The 13,097-nt window shown below is 34.7% G+C and overlaps 1 protein-coding gene across 1 annotated transcript in view; it reads left to right on the forward strand.

Annotated features, from left to right (window-relative positions):
- Nucleotides 1-10,477, forward strand: part of EPHA3 (EPH receptor A3) — a 615,096-nt gene extending 604,619 nt beyond the window's left edge. The window contains exons 16-17 of the mRNA XM_007953272.1: nt 3,590-3,745; nt 10,372-10,477. Of these exons, the coding sequence (XP_007951463.1) occupies nt 3,590-3,745; nt 10,372-10,477 (262 nt within the window). The remainder of the gene's footprint in view (nt 1-3,589; nt 3,746-10,371) is intronic.
- The last annotated feature ends 2,620 nt before the right edge of the window (nt 10,478-13,097 follow it).

The following is a 13,097-nucleotide window of genomic DNA, read 5'->3' on the forward strand; positions in this document are numbered from 1 at the left end:
ATTTATTCTTTGTTCTGGCAGTCCGTGGTGTTTTCGATATTCTTCACCAACACCACAATCCAAATGCATCAATTCTTCTTTGTTTTCCTTATTGACTGCCCAGTATTCACATTCATATGAAGCTATTGAAAATACCATGACTTGGGCCAGGATACCTTAGTCTTCAAAATGAAATCTTTGCTCATTAACACTTTAAAGAGGTCTTTCGCAGCGGATTACCCAGTGCAATATGTCCTCTGATTTCTTGACTACTGCTTCCATGGGTGCTGATTGTGGATCCAAAAAAACAAAATCCCTGATAACATCAATCTTTTCTTCGTTTATCTTGATGTTGCTTATTGGTCCAAATGTGAGGATTTTTTTTCTGTGTGTTTAGGTGTATTCCATACTGAAGGCTGTACCACTTGATCTTCATCAGTTAGTGCCTTAATTCATCTTCACTTTCAGCAGACAAGATTGTGTCATTTCCATATTGAAGGTTGTTAATGAATGTTCCTCCAATCCTGATGCTGTGTATTTTTTTCATATAGTCCAGCTTCTGGATTATTTGTTCAACATTCAGATTTAATGAGTGCAGTGAAAGGATATAACCCTGACATGCACCCTTCCTGATTTGAAACCGTGCAGAATCCTCTGGTTCAAACAATTGCTTCTTGGTCTATGTACAAGCTCCTCATGAGCACAATTAACTTTTCTAGAATTCCTATTTTTCTCAGTGTTACCCATAATTAGTTATGATCCACACAATCAACTTCCTTTACACAGCCAATAAAACACAGGTAAATATCTTTCTGGTATTTTTTGCTTTCAGTAAAGGTGAGTCTGATAGGAGCAATGGCATCTCTTGTTTCCACACCCTCTTCTGAATCTGGCTTGAAGTTTGGTAATTCCTTATCGATGTATTCCTGCATTCGTTTTTGAATTACCTTCAGCAAAATTTTACTTGTGTATAATATTAATAACATTGTTTAATAATTTTTGCATTCTGCTGGATTGCCTTGCCTTTCTTTGGAATGGGCCCAAATATGGATCTTCCACAGTCGTTTGGCCAGGTAACTTTCTTCCAAATTTCTTAGCATAAGTGAGTGAGCACCTTTAGTGCTGTATCCCTTTGCTGAAACATCTCAATGGGTATTCCGTCAATTCCTGGAACCTTGTTTTGTGCCAATTCCTTCAGTGCAGCCTGTACTTTTCCCTTTTTTTATCATCAGTACTTGACCATATGCTACTTCCTGAATGTTTGAACATGGATCAATTCTTTCTGGTCCAATAACTATGCATATTCTTTCCATTTTCTTTTGATGTTTCATGCATCATTCAATATTTTGTCCATAGAATCATTCAATACTGCAACTTGAGGCTTTATTTTTTTTTTTTTTTTCAGTTCTTTCAACTTGAGGAATGTGGAGCATATTCTTCCCTTTTAGTTTTCAAATCCATATATTTGCACATTTCATTATAATACTTTGTCTTCCTCAGACACCCTTTGAAATCTGTTCAGCTCTTTCACTTCATTATTTCTTCCATTTCCTTTAGCTGCTTTCCATTCAAGGGCAAGTTTCAGAGTTTCTTCTGACATCTATTTTGTTTTTTTTCCTTCCTTTCCTGTCTTTCTAATGGCCTTTTGCTTTCTTCATGGATGATGTTATTAATTTCATCCCACAACGCATCTGGTCTTCAGTCATTGGTGTTCCATGTATCAAATCTATTATTACAATGGTCTCTAAATTCAGGTGGTATATAATCAAGTTTGTATTTTGGTTTTCTTGGAATTGTTTTGCTTTGCTTCAGCTTCAGATTGAATTTGCATATGAATAATTGATGATCTGTTTCACAGTTGGCCCCTGGCATGGCATAGTGGTTAAGAATGTGGGCTCTGGTACAAAATAATCAGTGCTTTATTTCTGCATGGCACAAATGGTTGATATTTGACTACTAACCTAAAGGTTGATGATTTCAATCTGTTCAGCAACACTGTGGAAGAAATGCATGGTGATCTGCATCTGTAAATATTACAGCCAAGAAAACACTATGGAACAGTTCTACTCTATAACACATGGGATCATCATGAGTCAGAATTTATTTTAAGGCAATGTGTTTGGTTTTTGCTTTGGTGAATCCCAACTCTGCTTGTTTTGTCCAAGGTAACTCAGATTGTAATTAAAGCTCTTTTAATTTTTATTTCCACTTCTATTAAAAGAGAGATAATATCAGTGCTTAACTAATGGTGTGACAAGTAACCAAAGAAAAACAGTTGCCCTTGAGTCTACTCCACATCCTGGTTATTCTGTATGAACAGAGTAGAATGGCACACAGTGGTTTTCAAGACCTTTCAGAAGTCAGGCCTTTTACCTAAGGCATCTGTAGGTGGCTTCTAAGTACCAACCTTTTTGTTACCAGTTGACCACTTAACCTGTTTGTTACACCCAGGTGCAAACAGGATTAAGACCCTTCATATCAGTAAAATATACTTAATATCCTGGCATATTTTAAGTGCTCATGAATGTTTAATATACTCATTATTACTACTGATATTATTATTCATCTTAAAACAAGAACTTTTATAAGTATATTGTGCTGAAGGTCTCTTTCTTTCTTAAGAGAAGAGTGATAAAGAATAATCAGTTATGCACATAGTGACTGGCCCAACTCTCTTGAATCAAATAACAATTAAAGAAATCAGTAAAAGCTTAAAATGAACATCTCAATGGCTGTTTCTTTTTTGCTTTCAAAGACTCAAATGTAGTCTTCTCAACTTCTTTTACATTTTATCTTTTCTTTTGAATAAGGAGATACTGTTCGTTATCTATGATCGATGATATGGCCAGTGAGTTTTAAAACAATAGTAGAAGTCCCTCTTTTTTAATGTTGTTGAATTATGCAACATATATCAGAATTTATACCTATACCTTTATCTCTATCTATCTATCTATCTATCTATCTTATCATCTATCTATCTCGATCTTGTCAACTATGCAAAAATTTCACTTACAAACTTTTCATTTATTATTATTTATCTACGTTTCTAGTCCTTTTGTAATTTTTATGTGTACTGATACTTTTGGCATTATTTAAATCTGTGCTGACATTATATCATACTGTGCCTATAGCATGTATTGTTCAAACTATCTTTCAGACAGAAACCTGTCCAATATCTACAAATGAACATCCAATGGGCAGGATTTAATTTTGGAAAATGAAATCATTGCCGAAACATACAGCAAAGCATTCAGTGTGCTATGTCTGCTATAAGTATATTCTAAATTACTACTATCTTTGCTAATTGTTAAACAAATTAAATTACAATGAAGTATGTACAAATGTATTTATGCTTTTCACTGGCAACGTTTCAATGATTTAAAAAGCAGCCATGAGTGGAGAAGTGGAGCACTTAGACAAGATGATTACACAGTATTCTTCCAAGCTGCTAGCTTGAACAGATGAAGGCTTCATGGCAGATAAATTCTACAAATAAACAGGAACACCACATGAAGTCTGGAAGTTCCTGCTGCTGTTGGTGTCAAATTTTGACACACAGCAAGTCTGCTGACTCCTGATCTCTATCCCTTCGGTGTTTTTTTTCTTGCAGGCCATCAAACCTTCTTCTGGACCAAAGCAATGTTGATGTCACTACTTTCCATACTAGAGGTGACTGGCTTAATGGCATACGGACAGCACAATGCAAGGACATCTTTACAGGCGTGGAGTATAGTTCTTGTGACACCATAGCCAAGATTTCTACAGAGTAAGAAAGAAAAGTTTTTCTTAAGAAGAAGGAATCATTGTAAACTTTCTAGCAAACATACATATTTTGGATTAATGTATTATAAACATTTTAATTGGACCTCTGAGGTACTTACAGTCTTCTCTAATCACTGATCAGGACCCTGGGTTTCTTTGTGAATCACATTTTCTACGTCTTGATGAGTCTTCCTCCCTCATTGAGTCTATGTCCTTCTTTAGATAGAGCAGCAGGTATACAATTATTACCCAAGATACACTCACACCCATAGACCCAAGACATCAATTTAACACATAAGCAGACATAAAAGAATCAAGATTATTGTGTGTCATGTTGTTGTTGTTGTTATGTGTCGTCAAGTTGGACCTGACTCATAGCAACCCCTCCTTGGGTTTCCAAGGCAGTATCACTATGGAAGCAGATTGCTTCCGAGGAGTGGCTGGTGGGTTTGAACTTCTAGCCTTCTGGTTAGCAGTCAAGTGCCTTAGGCACAATGCTACCAGAGCTCCCATTGTGTGGCATCGTCATCATTTTTCATAAGGAACTAGGCAGTGAAGAGTTGGAGGCCATACTCTTCATCTCTTTGTGAATGAGAATCAGTTTTACTTCACTTTTTTATGTGACATCATTTTTTCTTTTCCTGAACAGTGATTTTTGTGTGTATGTGTGCATTATCATACACACAGCTAAAAATGGCTTATTCAACTCTTGGTCTTATGGCCGTATAGTACAACTCAACTGAATAGAAGATAAGTACCTTAATTCTAAGCCTCCAACAGATTCTGATAGGCTCAACCTCATTCATAGATTGGTATCTCCCAGGCACATATTTGCCATTGTTTAGTTATTAATGGCCAAAGGAATTGAGGTTAGAATATGAAATTGGCTTGCAGATCCCTTTCTTGAGAGTAGGTCTGCAAACATCAAAAGTTGTCATGAATATTGTAACTCGCATGGCCTATTCGGAAATTGTGTCAATCTTTCTGTTAGTCTTTCAATCTTTGACATTTGTTATGTTAAATAAACTCTTTGTTGTTGTTATGTGCTGTCAAGTCGGACCAAACTCATAGCAACCACTCTGGGTTTCTGGTGTGGTATCACTGCAGAAGTAGATTGTCCAACCTTCCTTCCAAGGAATGGCTGGTGGGTTTGAACCACTAGACTTCTGGTTAGCAGTCAAGTGCCTTAGGCACTACACTACCAGAGCTCCTAAATAAACTCTTTAGCCTTCTAAAATTCATTTAAGTCCTATCCCCTCCAAACTAATATTTAAATACTTAAGTTCTGATTTAGACATCATTTTTACCCTGCCAATCCTTTAAGCAAAGCCATAGTGGAGAACAACAGACTGGACATCAAAAAGGAGAGTGCAGTATAATTAGTAGAAGTAGAAATACTCAACCAAGAGATGAGTAAGCTTATAGTTTATGGTATAACAGTGCAATAAGGATCATACAAAGTTTCAAAAGGACCTACAGGGAGGGTTTACTAGTATTGGAGAGAACTTTTTTTCTTAGTAAATAAATTCACCCTAGCTTTTAACACATGTTGACATTCTCATTGGAAGTAGAATGTTGTGTTTACTGAATGGACATATGATACAATAGACTTTTTTTCTTTTTTTTTTTTTAGATTTTAGCTAGTTATTTTAGTCAGAAAAAATCTTGGGGTACACTGAGATAATTAAATATTTTTATACATTTTCATTTTAGTAATATTAACCATTATGGGTATGATATACAATACATCTGCTTTAAAGCATAAAAAACATAACACAAAGAACAAACATGACATTGAATATCTCCACACTATTGCCACATTGACAAAGGCAAAGTTATACCAATGTTTATTCACAATAAAATATCAGCACTGAGGCTTTCAGATAATGAAACACTATGTTGAATTGGATGAGGTAGAACACTGCTAAGATGACTGTTAGTTCACAGTTTAAATATAGTTACTAGAAGCCTATGAATGCAGTAAGAATATTATTTGCTAAAAAAATGTGCCAGGATAACATTTGTTATACTTAAAAGTTAACAATATATTTGGCTCAACAAACTAGTATTGAACATTAAACCCTTTCACTTAATTATTATTACCATTTAAACTGTGCATATACATCAAAGAAAGCTGACTTTTCCTGAGAAATTTAATTCCTTCAAGTTTGTGCTTCGTGCTGAAAAATAGTCCTAGTATTTCTGTATTTTACTATCCCCAGTCATTTTTGTTTCTTCTGTCCTCTCTCTTCATTACAATAACAGCATAGAAACCACATTTATTGATCAAAAGCTCCTTATAAGGAATTCTTATTCAGGACCTATTCAGCGCTGTGTATATCATAGTTTATATTACAAAATGAGAACTTACATAAAAAAAATTTACTGTGCTCATAATTTGAGTAAATCTAATAAAGCAATATTTTCACCTTAAATTCTATGAAATATTTAGTTAGATATTTTACCTGTCTCCTTGCTGTCTTAGATTTATCATTTGAATTTGATTACCTTTAATCTCAATTTTTTTTTGTATCTACACTCAATTCAGAAAATGATTTCTTAAAAAAAAGTCTAGCATCTCCTGTAGATATGCCTTAGAAGAGAATATTGATTTTGGTTTCCTTCCAGGCTATCCAATCACAAAGAATGGCCAATATAGCTTCATACTCAAATAAAAATTATTTGAGTTAATTCAGAGATTTCATTTACATAAGATCTGCATAAATCACATTTTCAAATAAACTCTCCCCAAAATAGCAGATTTATTCAATAAATCTAGCTTTTTTTTTTTTTTTTTTTTTTTTTTTGTGGCACAGTGCCTATAACATTTAACTGCTCACCAGAAGGTTGGTAATTCAAACTCACCAGCCACTGCACAGAAGGAAGGTGGGGCATTTTACTTCTGTAAAGATTTACCACCTCAAAAACCCAGTGAGGCTCACTATGAGTCAGAACTAATTTAAAGGCAATGATTTTGTTTGTTTGTTTGTTTTATTTTTTAAAATATTATTCCATTCAGCAATGGAGTCAGGAAGTTTAAGGGGGGCAAAGAAAGAAAAAATGAAAGGAAAAGGGCAAGAATGACAAGAATCTGAAGAAAAATTTAACAATGTGTGAAATTAATATGATATAGATTAATTGCTACTGTGTCATCATTCTACTCAAAATGACATCACCTGTTCCTTTGCCTCTGAAGTAGATATTACATCTGAAAATTGTGCTGCCCTTTAATCTCGATTCTTTTCTACTACCATTTTGAATGAGATAATCAAAATGAGCCCATAGGAAATGCTAGCAATACTACAATAGCTGTAAATTTAGAACTACATTGTGGGGAGATACGCAAAAGACATTTTAACAGGAATAGAAGGGGCAGAGAGTTCAAGAAAATGTAAGCAAAAGGCTAACCTAAAGGGAAAATTTTTTTTCTTAATACTCTTCCCAAAAATTCAGTATGTTACTTTGTTTTAAATATAGCATAAAATATACATATGTTCAATTATATTGAGTTTCTGAAACGGGGAATCTGAATCCGTTTCATGCAAGTGATTTCTTGGGGATCGTGTTTGGAAGATACATCTGAAAAAGACTTATGTGGGAACGACTAGACAGAGGGTATGTTTTCAGCCCTTGCTTTTGGGACAGCAGGGAATGCACAGGGAATGCTTTTCAGAGTTGTCTCAAATTGGTCTGTGAATTCCATAAACTTAAATTTCTCAAAGAGTTTGGGAAATTAGCATCCTACATTAGAACGCTTTTTTTTTTTTTTTTTTCTGTGGTCTCCATCATTTTGTTTCTAAGCCTATAATGTAGAGGAAATGGAAGAAACAGAAAAAAAAATAGGTAGTTATAAGAGTATGATATAAAATTTGAAGAAAAATAAAAGAAGAAAAGCAAAAAGAATAAAGCTCTATTGGTATCTGTTCTGTTCTCTGGGTCTACACTTATAACTTGACTTTGTTATACAGTATGGGGCATCTAAAGTGTTTTTCATTTTGAAAATAGATCCATAATATTTAAGGAATCACAATCCTGTGGGACATGTCACTCACTGCCATCAACTAGATTCCAACCCATAGTGACCCCCATTGTGTTTCCAAGACTATAAATCTTTCTTCCATGGAGCAGCTGGTGGGTTCAAACCTCTGACCTTTGGTTAGCAGTCAAGTTCCTTAACCACTAGAGCACCAAAGCTCCTTCGCATGAAATATGCTTCTCAAAAAATCAGGGAGAGAGATAAACATAAAAGGTGTATGTTAGAAATCAATCATGGGGACGACACAGGTCCAGGCCACGTTTTGTACCATTGTGCATGAGGTCTCCATGAGTTGGGCCTGGCTCTGCCACAGCTGATAATGGCAGCATTAAGTGAAGGCTCTGAGTTATAATCAGAATGGCAAGTCTGATGTCACCAAATTGGCCTACTTGGCCTTTCTAGTGAAATGAAGGCAGCTAAAGAATGCGGTGAGACAGGACCCCAAGAAGATACAAATTGTCAACTCCTTGAATGGCAATAAGGAGGGATCCTGCAGGTCTTCAGGAACTTCTCAACCCAGGAGACAAGGATGCAATATTGATTGTTGTTGTTGTTGTTATGTGCCGTCGAGTCGGCCCCGACTCATAGCGACCCCTCCCTGGGTTTTCGAGGCAGTATCACTACGGAAGTAGGATTGCCCAACCTTCCTTCCGAGGAGTGGCTGGTGGGTTTGAACCGCCAGCCGTCTGGTTAGCAGGCAAGTGACTTAGCCACTATGCTACCAGAGCTCCTGCAATATTGATTAAGACCATATTATTTAAGCATTCATGGTAAAATCATAGGTAAATAACTTCTCAAAGGATAACCTGTTATCTATGGGCACACTTTTATTGCTTGGGAATTCATTTTTGAAGGAGTTAATTAGTTCATTTCTAAGTAGTTGAATGCCTAAATTTTTCACTTCTTCATTTATGGTTGCTATAAAGAAACCATATGTGTGTGTGTATACGTGTATGTCTTTCCTTTCTTAATTTTCCTGAATCTCTTTGCCAAATGGTACTTTACTACATAGTCAACTTTATAGATAAACATATTTTTAGACTGGTAGCATAGTGCTTAAGGCACTTGTCTGCTAACCAGAAGGCTGGCGGTTCAAACCCACCAGCCACTCCTCAGAAGGAAGATGGGGCAATCTACTTCTGTAGTGATACTGCCTTGGAAGCCCAACGAGGGATCACTATGAGTCAGGCCCAACTCGATGGCACATAACAACAACAACAACAACAACAATTCATTATTTTAGTAAATACATATTAAGCAGAGTGTGGTTGATAAGTAGAGTACAAAATAGACAAGAATCTCTGCTCATGTGGAGTTCATCTTCTAGTGGGACAAGACAAGATTACAGAAGATAAATCTGGAAAAAAAGCAATACGCAAGGTGGTGATACATACTTTGTAGAAATGGGAAACACTAAAAGGGATAGAAAGTGAAATGTGAGTGTGGGAGATTTTATAATATTAAAAAGGAGGGTTAGGAAAAGTCTCATGAGAGGATGATGTTTGAGCAAAGACCTGAATGATTTGAAAATATGGCCTAATTACTTGAAATAAGAACATTTAATAAATTATTCATACCTATTTATCTAAATAAAAGGAGCTCTGGTAGAGTAAAAGGAGCTCTGGTAGCATAGTGCCTACAGCAGTTGACTGCTAACCATAAGTCTGGCAGTTCAAACCCACCAGCCACTCCTCAGAAGGAAGGCTGGGCAATCTACTTCTGTAGTGATACCACCTTGGAAACCCAAGGAGAGGTCGCTATGAGTCGGGTTCAACTCAACAGCACATAACAGCAACAACAACATTAATCTAAATTACGTTCTCCTCACTGAAAACCGTTTTCTAGTTATAATCATTCTTTTAATGTCTGGTTTCTGATTTTGAAAAATTTGAAGTATAATATCGCTGATAAACAGATATATAGTTTTCATTTCTTATACATTAAAGAGATTGTTCCAATTATTTATGACTGCATAACAAACTGTCCCAGTACTTAGCAGCTAAAACAGTAATAATTTACTAGTTGTCACAATGTTGTGTATTAGGAATTTGAACAGGGCTCAGGTGGATGATACCTCTTCTCTAGTGTTGGTATTGATGGAAGTAGTCAACTGACAGATGGCCTGGTCTGGTAAGGAGGGTCAAAATAGCTTCTTTAATACATGTGTCTTTGGTACCAGATATTTCTTTTCCAGATCATGGTCTCAGGGTTGTCATAGTTCCTATATGGCAGCTCCAGGGTTGCACAGAGGATATTTCAATAGATAAAAAATGTTCAAGTTAATAGTTTCTTGAGTTCAGGAATTAAAACAGTGTCGCTTTTGATGTATTCTGGTAGCTAAAGCAGTTCCAGAGCTGGTCCTGATTCAAGGAGAGGGAATAAAACTTTCCAACGAATTTATGATTGTCTGTATTCTTCCACAGAATCAAGGTGGATTAATCAGGATATAGCATTTGTGCAATGAAAAAATCAGAAAATTAACTCTAAAGAACAAGGGGCTATGATTGTGCAAGTTTTGTTAGTTGAAAACTTCCTACTTATATAATCTCCAGGAGACCTTAATTTTCACTAGATGCTTTTTTCTTTTTGTACAGTGACATGAAAAAAGTTGGTGTAACTGTAGTTGGGCCACAGAAGAAAATCATCAGTAGCATTAAAGCTCTAGAAACACAATCAAAGAACAGCCCAGTTCCGGTGTAAAGTACTACTTCTGGAAGAAAGTGGTGGCTGTGGAGGATGTAACATCACAGATGACAATGCTGGTGAAAGTTCCAATCCCAATAAGACACTCAGATATGAGTACAAATGCCTTAAAATGATTTTGAAAAATTATTTTCCCCTATCATTTAGTGGATGGGTGGGTGGGAGAATGTTGTTTTGTAATTGCTTTCTTATGTTAGAGAATGGATTAAATTAAAATTCTTCAGTGCAAAACGGTGAAGAACTACCATAGAGCCATTGATCACAAACTATCATAAAGCAAAACAAGTAAAAGAACAAAATAGTGGCTTTGTTTAGTAATAGCCACAAAAGAAAAGACTTGCAATATTTTTATACACAGAAGAAATCTGCAACAGGTATTTTGTTTCTTTAAAAGTAAGCAAAATAGAGGAATTTATACCTCAAACTATCTGGCCATATTTACTACCTTATCATTGTGTTATTATCTTTTATCTGTTAAAATTACATAGAAATGAAGTTTGTAGTTGTTTAAGTACTACACATTTTAAAATTGTTAGCTTTCTTAAGTATTATCATGTAAAAAATGTGTCTTAATTTTTAAAAACAAATACATATTTATTTTCTTTTGAATTGTTTTTATTGTTTTATATTTATGCCTTGATGATTTAATTTGGATTTGTTATAGCCAAGTGCCAAAGGCTCTCTCAAATTGTTAGTAGTAGCAAACAAACATGGTTAGTTAAACATAGAGAATGATGGATTTGTTTCCAGATGTTTTGAACCATCTACTTATATGTATCTATAGAAAAAAGTGAACCTCTTTCCCTGTTCAGTCACAAATCAAATTTCTCAGTCAGAATTATTTCATCCATTTTTGTCTCTTCATTTATTATATACAATGCACTCCTAAATTATGCAATATACTGGCTTGTATGTAATGGATTCTCAACCAGATGACATACCTGCCCTGTATTGGTGCTTAGCAAACCATCAGCTCCCTTCATTTGTGAAGGAGCCGTATTAGAGCTCCTGAGTAGAGAATAGCTACCCTAGGAGAGAATTGAAATTCTATTTAGATTGTTGCATTAAGTGACAGCATAGCCAATAGGCCAATGCATGAGTCAAAAAAATCACTTGCTGCCTGGCTTTGAAAAGACACAGCATCTTTGCTGAATCTTATTAAGGTATTTATAGGAAATGATGATATCTAAACTATTTAAATGCATCATTGGGGTTTAGAGTACATTAATTAAATATTGTGGTCATCAATACCAGGTATTAATACCTTTAAGAGTCTTCCACTGCAATGCACTTCATGTAATTTTGATGTATAATTTTTTACATGAAACTTCTTTCCATTTATTGAGCATATCAATTTCAAATAGCTAATCATGTAGCAAGTAACTAAACATCTGTAGGCCGTGGAGAGATCTCTCATTGCAAGAATTTAGACTTACTGTTCAATAAAAGTCAATTATGAGCATGCTCAGTAATATTTGAAAATATTTACCTGGTGGTGAATTAGCTACTAATATATTCTGAAGCAACGTTTTGACTCTATCTGTACTCTTTCTAATGCTGTGATAGTGATCATTTCATGGGTATAAGAAATGCATATGACACAAAATACAAATGGATAAAACAATGTTGCAATCTTTAAGTTCTTATGCAAAATGGAACACTAATGCCCACAATGACAGTTACAAATTCACAAATGCTCACTTGTTGTAAAGTTAGTATAATAAAGCTTCTGTTGTGTTCCTTCAGGTACAAGATTGTTTCTCAAATTCTGGAAATAGTCATTATAGCCAAATCAACCTACTAGAGTTCTTTATTGGATATATAAAAGCATGAACTTTTAAAAATAGATGTATGGGATAATAAAACTAATCACAGATTTTACTTAAGCCTGCTAGCATCAGGTAAAAAACATTTTTTTTTTTTTAAATAAAACTTTGTGTTGGGGAATATTAGATTAAGCTCTAAATCTGGATTCAACCTCATCTTCTCCAAGACCACTGTTTATTTTTATAGATGTTATTATAAGCATGCTCAACAAAATCTGTGCGTTTCACAAACTCATTAAAGTTAAAGATTGGTTGGATCTATTTAATTTATTTTGGCTTCGTTTTCCTTTTGAAAGTAGAAGTTGCATATACAAAATATTGCTCTTCATTTTACAGTACTTTTGTACCAGACTTCTTACAAATTTACTTTACACAATTTTTACCCTGTACATATGTAAACATAACAATGTACGATTCTTAACTGTGGAGTAGAGGTACTAGAATGCTTGTGGCCATCTCTTTGTACAGGAATTGTGTTGGCTTCCAATAAACATGAAACCACAACTCCTTCACAATAATATGTACCATATTATCTGTTTTAAATCTCAAATTTAATTTACATATATTATTTATTTATGTTAACTTACCCAGTTAATGAAGTATTAAGCAAAATTTAAGCTATGTATAAATGTGATATCATTAGCAATATTCATTTACTTTAAGCTTGTATTTTCATAACATTACTCATTTAGTTTATGTTGTGCATTGTAGATGGCCTGTTACTAATGTAAAATGATTTGTAGTGGAAACATTTATATTTTTATAATAAACATAATGAAAATATTTTTTAC

Source organism: Orycteropus afer, unplaced genomic scaffold (assembly GCF_000298275.1).
Source record: "Orycteropus afer afer isolate SDZICR_OR568_19922 unplaced genomic scaffold, OryAfe1.0 scaffold00383, whole genome shotgun sequence".
NCBI classification, from domain to species: domain Eukaryota; kingdom Metazoa; phylum Chordata; class Mammalia; order Tubulidentata; family Orycteropodidae; genus Orycteropus; species Orycteropus afer.